Below are 10,854 nucleotides of genomic sequence, written 5' to 3' on the forward strand. Positions count from 1 at the left end.
AAAAATAATGTATTTTATTTGGCCTTAATACTAAAAATAGATTGTAAAATCGTGTCCAGAAACAAATGAACTACATTACCGGGCCTGAATTTTGATTTTCACTTATTTAGTGAGTGGTGTGTATCAGCGTTCGTGCAGTTGATACGAAAAGATGACTTACTTAAAATCTTGTATGATTTTTATTTTGTTGTCGAAGTTTGTTGAAACAAAGATATCTCCAGATGTAAGATGTGCTGTGAATGGGGACGTGTATCTCCGAAAGAGCTCGCAAGGATCGAACTTGACGTCCAGGAGCTTGGAATATATATTTGCCAGCTCAGAGAAAACGGTCTGTGACCATCAAGTAGCAGGAGATGTTTTAAAGATACATGGATGTGTGCAGGTATATTTTTCCAAATTGCTTTACAAATATATTTTTTGGATTTTCAAAAGATTTAAGGTCTCAAATATGAGTTGAATCATTCGTGCTAGTTTTAATATCAGCTGTTCATTTATTCTGCTGAATGTCGTGTTACTTTTCATATCAGTTGTTCATTTATTCTGTAACGAATGTCGTGCTTAATGTCGTGCATGTTTTTATATCAACTGTTTATTTATTCTGTAACGAATGCGGTGCTGAATGTCGTGCCAGTTTCTATATTCACTGTCCAGTTATCCTGTTACGAATATCGTGCTGAAAGTCGTGCTAGCTCACGTATCAACTGGTCAATTATACTGTTACGGGTGTCGTGCTGTCGTGTGATGTCGTGAACGCCACTAGGCTCTACACGTCAGTTCAACCGTCAATAACCTTACTGTTGTGCCAGCAAAACAATCTCTATGTCGGCATTGAGAAAAAGAATGTCATGTTCAACTCTTACGTAATTCACGGAATTGTATTAAAAAGCTATGCGAAGCAAAATCATTAAATTTATTATTAAGTAACTGTTTTAGTCAGAAAACGGTCCATAACTCAGGAACATAAAAAGTTGCAGTTATAAATGTACTCCATCATGTATCAGACATTACAAAAAAAATACATATAACATTTTTATTGTCCACGAAAATGTCGCATATACTAATATAACTATATACTTTTTACTTTACATTAGTAAAGGTGAATTCCATTCGAAATCGTGTTGATCACTGAAGTGCAAGATCTGTTTGCCATGCTTCATGTTTTCTTTACTTTTTTTTTATATATTTGTGCAAATTTATAAGTTTTGAAACTAAACTTTATGATGGAAATTAACTCAAAACAGAAACCTGACTTTCTAAAGGAGAAAACTGATATGAATATGACATTCTGATGCCAGAGTTGTCTCCCTTCTAATAAACTGCATTAATGAATACAGGATTTCGCGTAATGTGTATTATATTAACCAACTAAATACTTGTTGCGTACTTGCTTAGTTTATATATGGAATTGATGGAGGTAAATCTGCGAGCCAATGAGAAAATTTTATTCTCAAGAGCAATGTATGAAATTTTAATAGAAATCTCATGTGTGCTAAGTTTTCTGTACAGCATTAGCTATCGGTAAATTGTTTTATTGTCTATTTCTTGGTAAATTTTTATTCCGCCTTGATCATGCATAGCTTCATATTTCCCCCATTTCTTTCTTTCTTTCTTTCTTTCATTCTTTTTGTCTTTGACTTTTATCTGTAGACGTAAATACAATTTTTTTAATAAAATTACCAATACCTAATAACTGTAGAAAGTTTGAAAAGTATATAAAAATGCTATTATTAACTATGTATAAAATACCGACAGTCATTTTTTGCAAATATTTAAGTCAAAAAGTAAAAATTAAAATCGTTTCTTGTACAAGTTTTAATGATTATTTTTTTCAGCCAGGTGTTTCTTCACACGTGGACGTTTTCCTGCATGGCGGCTCAGATTCTAGCTTACATATTTACAGAATAAATTGCTTACCTCTAGTGAGTACTCGTCACCATGAAACTTACCAAGCTGCTGATCTAAGCGGGAAAGATAGCGAATATCTTACTTACCAAGAACCTATTGTTGGCCAACGTCGTCGTAAAGATGTCTCGGGTGATGTTAACGCGGGGAATGACGACGACGACGATATAAAGAACCTCCAGACGTCGGTCTCGTTTGAAGTGAAGCTCAACTTCAGCAGTAACGGTATGGGCAATCTTTAACCTTTCTAAATCTGTGACATGTTCAGCTTGAATTTGGACTATTTTATTGATAGTAATTTCATGGTTGTCTTTTTAAGGAATTTTTATATTAACATGTACAATTAAAGCTTTGAGGATTTGAGTGTTGTAATATAAGCTTATAACTTCCACACAATCGAACCAAAATAAAAAATTATAAACTAACTACTTAAATAAAAGCTCAATTTGAGTAGACTGTTAATACAAGGAAACCCCCCTAAATTTTTCTTGGTATGTTCCTTATTTAAAGCTGGACGAATCCATTACATGAATGTAGTATGTATCGCTAGATTATTGAACTATTGAGCAAGTCGTTCCATTCAGAAAATAAGATACATGTTTTTTACAACTGCCGTATGATTATTGTCAACCTTGAAACGTCAAGCGACTAAGTCCAGCCCCTCTTCTCGAACAAGGCTGTGAACTGGACAAAAAATTCAATGTGCATTACAAGTGGATTAACTGATGTTTGAAAAGGTTAGTTTTCTATGTGACCAGGTAAAAGAGAGAAATAGTAAAATATTGGGTTAGACAGAGTACTGAGAAATCCCATGCCTTGTTCCCGACCTGGGTGATAATTATGTTAGACATATGTAACTCAACCTGGTCACACTGCATAGATATTATGATGACAAAGTATTATCACTTAAAGGATAAGCATCGAGGACCAGACAATAATATAATCATTTGAGCCATGTCACGACAAAACCTACATAATGGGTTTGCGACCAGCTTGGATCGAAACCAGCCTGCGCATCCGCGCAGTCTGATCAGGACCCATGCTGTTCGCTATCATTTTCTTTACTTGTAATAGGGTTTGTAAGCGAACAGCATGGATCTTGATCAGACGGCGCGGATGCGCAGGCTGGTCTGGATCCAAGCTGGTCGCAAACCCATTATGTTGGTTTTGTCTTGACACGGCTCATTTTAAGTTGATAATCGATTGATTTTATATCTACATGTATATGATTTTTGGCGGGTAAAAATATTCAATGATTTCTTTTCTTTCTTTTCAGATGAAATTTCCATCGCCTGCAATCCAGACAACCTTGGTATTTTGTACGTCAGTAACCCTGACCCAGATCAACTGATTTACGTTGTATCATTTTCCGAATTGACAAAACAAAAATGCAATTCTGAGTTCCTGGAAGGTAGACGTTTTGTTGCCGTCGGCGGATGTAGTTTGGTAAGCTGTTTAACCCATTACCCTGCTGAATTATTAAAATAGACTCATCCAGCGTCCATTCTGGAACAGTCCATATCAATTGCGGGGATATCAAGAGATGAGTTCGATTTCAATTCTATTCGTTTATTCATTGAAATCACATTTTCATATGAATATAAACAGCTAACAAAACAACAATATCTTCACCAAACATAGGTCATAAGATATTACGTGAACAATTACAAGATTGATACAATTTCAATACTTAATGAGTTACGCTATATGCCATTGTTGTTATACTGCTGTAAAGTAGAAAATAACGAAATGAGAGAATGATGTCAAAATGTGACGTTTGTCTGGAAAATGTATAGAGTGCCTAAAATAATGCAAGAGAAGTGCGGGTGGATTAGGGTCACCTTATTTCTTTCACCTCCAGTTAAGCTGAAAACTCCTTATGACATTGTGTCTGTGAGATTCGATTTATTGTGCAAGTGTATGTTGAACAACACTTTGCAGATCCGAATTTTAATGCTTCCCGGACAAAATATAATTTAATTGTCCGTCCGTATGAGGTTAACCTTAACCGACATGTTGGATATATCCTAAGTTCTAAAAATACCATTTGCTTTATAATACATGATTTTGGCAAAATACATAAATATGGCTTTCACCTCCCTTCCCTCCCCCCACCCCGCGCCCCAAATTATTTCCCTTTATCACATTCTGGTATGACAAACCTATTAAGGTTAGTCGGATCTGTCTTAAGTTTCTCCTATTGACCGATATCTTCCATATTTTTTATGAAAATCAATAGATCACTGAGGTCAAGGTCACTGGTGCTAAAATATATATTTTACTCTATTTCCTTTACAGACTTTTTATTCACTTACACGTCCTGTAGGGACATATAGCTTTGGGTGAAGTTTATGGTCACCGAGTTCAAGGTCACCGATGCTTGTAATATTTTTTTACAATATTGCTTCTTTAGCATTTATTTATTGACTTGTGTCTCTTATATACTCGGTTCCAAAAGAAAGTGTTCACTTTTAAATATTAAATATTTAGAAAATTAGCAGACGTTTCTTTTGCAAATTTGGCATTGTTAGTCCTAAGTACACAATACATCAATCCAATGTAAAACCTATCCCGTGCTGGCACGGAATTTTCGCTTTATATGGCAATGCATAATATAGCATAATTTGCACGTGCAGTCCGAGGCGAAGGTACATGTCATAGGAACTGTGTATAGAAATAATCCTTATACCCACTACATAGGGAAAAAACACATTTGATTTCACAGCGCTTGCCACTGAACATGCCTAGACTGAATCAAAATCAGGGAATTCAAGCATTAACGATGCTTGCTCGTGGCGACAACGTCTCCAACGTCAGTAGAGCGTTCGGTTGTCACAGAAACACAATTTTTCGGTTGCGCCAGCGTTTCCAGCAAACAGACGGGATAGCAGATCGCCCTAGACCCGGTAGACCGAGGGTTACAAACCCTTGAACGGACAGGTTCATTACGTTGACGCACCCTCGACGTCGTTTTCAAACGGCGACAAGTTCTGCAAGGCAGTGTGGTATCAGGAAACAGACAGTGTTGCGCCGCCTCAGGCAAGCCCGGCAACCAATTCGGCCGAGGAGGCCCTGTGTGGGACAAGTGCTTACAGCACGTCATCGAGCTGCCCGTTTGCAGTGGGCACAACCAGGGGCGTACCTAGAGGTATTTGAAGAATACGCCTATAAAAGTTGGGGGCCAGGGGGCCGCTAGGGCCCCCGGTGGGTCGAGGGCAAAGCCCTGGCCAGGGGTTCAGGGGGCCGGAGGCCCCCGAAAAAATTTGATTAAGTATCATTTTAAAAGGCTGAAATGCCATAAAATAGCTTCTCAAATGTCTTTCCCTGACTAAAACTTAACCAATATAAAAAACTCAAAAGTAATAAACGTATGACAACAAACGATTAGATTTTATTCCTTCTTCATTACTATTTACTATATATTAATTCATTCATTCTTTTTTATTATAATTTTTATGTTTTTATTTATTTATTTATTCATTTACATCTCTATTATAATCTACACTTTAAATATCAAAGCCAGTCTTCTTTCTTTTTTAGCCGCAAAAATATCGACAATACGTTCAGCATCAAGCTTCTTTTCCTGGTAAATGTTCAGAAGTCCCAAGCCGGACAGCCTCTCAGTTGTCATGGTTGACCTGAGGTATGATTTAACTCTACGCATTGTAGAGAACAATCTCTCTGCAGTAGCGGTAGAGACCGGGACTACCATAAGAAGTGCCAAGCATTTCCTGATACTTGGATACAATGCTTCACTTGTAACTTTTAATGAATCCGTTTTCTGGAGTCGTTTCTCGTTGGGCAGTTAGTGTTGGATCAGTCCACCACGTCCTCCACAAGACACATTCACGGAGGAATGTATCTTCGTCAACAATTTTACATCCAAGCATGTCTGTAGACCCCTGTATAGTTCTCAGCACTGTAATACAGGAAGACCAGACTTTGAAACCTATAAAATAATCGATAATTTCAATATTACAATTTAAGCAAAGAATCAATTCTTTAAATGAAATAATGTTAAAAGAAGAATTCATCGTTATATATGTAGTAGTAATGGATTCAATGAGCATTTTCAAATATGCAGTACATGTCTTAGTTATCAAGAATAAAGTTGATTTAAACATGTTTACAAATTATCATGAAAGCTTCTATATAATGTGATAAAGTATTTGTCAAAATATATGTCGACATACAATTTCTCTCAGCATCACTCAGTACTGTTTACGGAAGCGTATCAGGGCCTTCACTTATCTAAAAGTTTCACGTCATGTCAACTCGTTACTTCTCGTTTTGACCAAAAACATTCCATGAAGACGTTATGATTAATACGTAATACATAAAACATTCCACGAAAACGTTATGATTAATACGTAATACGTAGAAGTTTTTAATCATTGCAAAAAAAACTTTGCTGAATTACGTGTTCTATTTGTCAATGCGAGTAACGTCTTTGCGTCTTACTAAATATTTCAGCAAAGTCGTGAAATCAAGAAGTTTCGACAGGATTTTTGTCGAAGAGACAAACGTTACAAGCATATCGAGAAAATTCAGTTGCAATGTCTAAAAGCTTCTCATCTTTGTCAGTAAATTTTATTGAGAAATGCAAAAACATCTTAGCAATGCGAATAAAAATAAGTCGACTTAGCGCAAAACATTTCACCAACTGTAGGCCCTGATACGCTTCCGTAACTGTTAACACAACGAAACATATAAAATGCCCAATTTCATACAATATTTTTTATTAAAATGCTAACTGGAGAGATACTGGGTTTTATTGGTGAATTAAAATCCACATCACCAACAGTATAATTATCATTCACACTGTGACCGAACTTGTTTTGGTGTACGCTTCAATTTTCATGATTTCAAAAAATTTGTAAATTAACTTGTTAATGGTACGGAAGCTTATCAGGGCCTACAGTTGATAAGATGTTTTACGCTAAGTTACCTTATTTTTATTCGCATTGATAAGATGTTTTTGAATTTCTCAATAAAATTTACTGACAAAGATGAGAAGATTTAAGGCATTGCAACTGAACTTTTCTCGATATGCTCTCCGACAAAAATCCTGTCGAAGCTTCGTGATTTCACGACCTTGCTGAAATATTTAGTAAGACGCAATGACGTTTACTCGCATTGACAAATAGCTCAGGTAATTCAACAAAAGTTTTTTGGGAATGATTAAAAACTTCTACGTATTACGTATTTATCATATAACGTCTTCATGGAATGTTTTTGGTCAAAACAAGAAGAAACAAGTTGACGTGACGTAAAACTTTTACATACGTGGGGGCCCTGATAAGCTTCGGTAATCGATTCAAATGTCATTATTTCTCTAAAAAAGTTAAACGTTTCACCACAATGTTAACTATAAGCTTTATTTCGTTTGTTTGAATAGCGTTTTTCGCACATTGAATGTCTGACGAGCGTCGTTCAAATCAGTAATTGAAAATTGAGTTTTTTCTACATTTTAAGGCATCTTGAAAAGAAAATGTGTTAGTTTCTAATGAATATGCTATTTATCACACATAAAAGTGAAAAAATATTCCCATTTTCACACGTGCTATATTGCAATTTTCTGATTTCTGAAAATAGAAAACACGGGACACAAAAGACCCCATCCAGCTTCACAGAATAACTCAGCCAGATATAAGACGTAAACCAATTAAGCCGGTTGTTGCGTCCTAAATCTTCCACTAGCATACCTGAATGTTAAAAAATTATTGAGAGTAAAATTTTTTTACCGAATTATAAAACTAAAAAAAGACAAGAATGTCATTGAAAATTAAAATTATCATATTAAGATCTAAATTCTACTTATGCAAAATAAATTTGTATTTAAAAAAAATATAATAAAGAAAAAAAATCACGCAGAAAGGTTTTGAACTGACAGCTGAATTCTTTGTTAACCACTGAGCTATATAGCCATTAATATAATTCGGTTGATATTAAGTATATAATATTATATAGTCGTCAGATGACATTAAAATATTCGGCCGTATATTAATGTAATTGTTCTCCATACATGTTAGGCCACGCTAATCATTTAAATCTCAAATGAATATTTTTACGCGATAATTTGGATAAAGCTACTTTTTGATTATTTATATAATTCTAGGTAGAATGAAAAGCTAGAATCTACCTTGATGGGAATATAAAGGCCTGCACATCATTCCATGGTTGAGTCAAAAGAACGAGCTTCTTGTTAACTTCTTTGAATCTTTCTCCATCTCCAAAAGGATGAGGATAGGGCGGAATAAAATCTCCATCTTTAAAAGACATTTTAAAATTCCCGCCTTGAAAACTTGTAGCGCTAAACATTCATTCGGATCCCGAATAGAAACAACGATAAAAATCATCCTCGCTAGAGTTGCTTCCCGTTGACAAAGTAGAACTGCCGAGTACCGTATTTACGGTATAAACCGTATTTACGGTATAAGGCTACTTGAAATCTATACGTTTATTTCTTACTTCACAGGATCGATCTAGTCAGTTTTGATCGATTCGAGTAAGCTAAAATTTCAAAGGACCTACACTATGCCCCTTGATTTTTATTCCATTTTTGGAATTTTTAACTTTATAAATTTTTTGAATTTTGCTTGAATTTATACGCCCGGGCGTATTGGCGTATCGGTAGGTACGCCCCTGACAACGTCATTTCCGTTGGGGGTGACCTAGTACATTCTCGAGACAAAATTGTATCCTAATGACACTGGAATTTAAAGTTTATGTTATACTATGTTGGTTTTGTCATGACACGGCTCATTTCATGAATGTCTTGGAGGTCTGAAACTGTTCAAGGCTAACATCTCTTTTTGTTTAATCCTACATCATCCAGACTCTTGTGTAATGTTAAGCGGTGTGTTGTTCTACTGACAGTCCTTGTTAATGAATGTATGCTTATACAAATCAAAAACTTATAAACTTTACAAGTCGTCAACAAATTGAATCAATTTTTATTCACAAAGTAAGGATTATCGTGTTTTCCTTTGGTGTAAGTTACAATTTTTTTTTCTTTTTCAGAATTTTCCAATCACCATTTCATTCAATAGCAATGATCTTTCATCGGTCATTGGAGGCGCTTATTTCAAGGTTTATAACGTCACGTGCTCGGATAAGGCTTCCGTAGCACGTGGTAATGTCTTCCCAGACAGATATAACACACCGGGAAGCCACGGTACTGATCAATGTAGATATTCATTCTTTGTTACCATGGTGATGTTGGCAATAACGTTGATGAACCAACTTATTTAAACAGGAAACAGACGAACCGGAAATTCTCTCACACGGCGCATATGTAAAAAAATCATCTTTTGAATTAATAGCTCATATGCAATATTTTGAATAAAGACAAATGTATAAGACATTCGTTGTAATTTGAACAGTTTGATTTATAAATGTGCGTTTTTTGTACACTTATACCTATACAAAATTTTGGGGAGTTACAATTGAACTTGATAGTGCTTTATTCATGTTATCAATACTTGATGACACTAGTTAGATATGCTTTCTATCTAAATACACGTATTAAAATATCGCGAGCAATATACATGTATGTCTTTTCATTCATTCCTTAAAGGTTTTTCTAAAAGATCAAAAGATGTACTATTTACTCAGTGTTTTGTTTACAAATAAAGAAATTTGTAAGAATATTATGAATGTACTTGTATTTAATTGGGGTAGATTTTTCTCGGCAAGTTAGGTAAGATCCAGAAAGGCGACAAGTGTGATGTGTTCATCGTGTTTTGGATCAAGACAATGGCCATATATAAATTTTATTGTATATCTTCAACGTAACGAAAGGTTGTGTAATTTAGTCAGCAACGTCATTCTGTCTATACAACACATGTATTCCTTCCGCTGTGGGTTCGAATCCCTAGTAGGTCTTTGGATTTATCCATTTGAGGAAGCTATCCAGCTAGCTTTTGAAACGTAGGTGGTTCTATTCAGAGGCCTGAAATAATACACGGAATGACACCCAAGGTCTTCTTTCATCAATAAAACTTTGGAGTCGCCATATGGCCTATACTGTGTTGGCACGACGTAAAACACAATTGAAAACATAGCAAACTATGTAAGGTTATATAACAATAAAACAAGTTTATGATGTACTTGACTTTCGAATTCATTTACTTATAGCCTTCTATCCCCAAAAATATTTGAGACATGAACTCAACTGTTTCAACTTCCGCTTGTGAGCAATTTGTCGTAGATGTTTTTGGAATACACGTTCAACAATTAAATTGTCCTACATAATCGCATTTATGGCATTAATAAAGTAAATGAATAATAAAGAACTGGTCCGTTACTATTACTATAAGGGTAGGCTGTAAATATTGGGTAAAATATTTAAGGTAATCATCAGTACATGAAGTGTACACGTACAAAAAAACAACAAAGAAAAAAACAAAAACACTCGAGCATTCATTTAGAGATTGAAAAAAATAGTTTCCGTGCTCGTGGCTGACTTGCCCTGTAATTATAATGAAGAGCGTACATGATTATCATTGGTATATCAATAAAAAAAAAAGCTTCAGTACACAATTTTAGAAGAAGTGAATAGTTATAGTCTTAAGTTAATTTCGCTTGAGACTGCCTTTATATGAGAAAAATGCTTTAAAAATGGCTTATTAAACAAAAGTTGGTCAGTGATCTATATAATGACAGTGATTTATTTGTATGAATTGTATGAATTCTAGCTTTATCAAAGTTTTTAAATGTCGTTCCTGAAAACTTTACATTTAGAAAATTAACACTTTTTGTAAATCAAAACGAGGTGGGTGCTGAAAAAATACAACTTTTGCCAAGTCTGAATATTCCAAAATATATACAAATTAATTGAGGTCGCTAATCCATACTAAATATAAAGTAGTCGTTATACAGCCTACAATTATAGATATATAGAAAAAAAAGTAGAAAAGAACGTTTATTATCGCATCCTGTGATTTTACA

The 10,854-nt window shown here is 34.9% G+C and overlaps 1 protein-coding gene across 1 annotated transcript; it reads left to right on the plus strand.

Moving 5' to 3' along the window:
• Positions 1–100: 100 nt before the first annotated feature.
• On the plus strand, positions 101–9,557 carry LOC132721380 (uncharacterized). The gene is made up of 4 exons (XM_060705674.1): positions 101–382; positions 1,833–2,127; positions 3,179–3,348; positions 8,926–9,557. The coding sequence occupies exons 1-4, from the start codon at positions 152–154 to the stop codon at positions 9,154–9,156; spliced, it is 927 nt and encodes a 308-aa protein (XP_060561657.1). The 5' UTR covers positions 101–151; the 3' UTR covers positions 9,157–9,557.
• Positions 9,558–10,854: the final 1,297 nt, after the last annotated feature.

The sequence above is a fragment of the Ruditapes philippinarum genome, unplaced genomic scaffold (genome assembly GCF_026571515.1).
Source record: "Ruditapes philippinarum isolate M1 unplaced genomic scaffold, ASM2657151v2 ctg3615_1_1_1_1, whole genome shotgun sequence".
Lineage (NCBI taxonomy): Eukaryota > Metazoa > Mollusca > Bivalvia > Venerida > Veneridae > Ruditapes > Ruditapes philippinarum.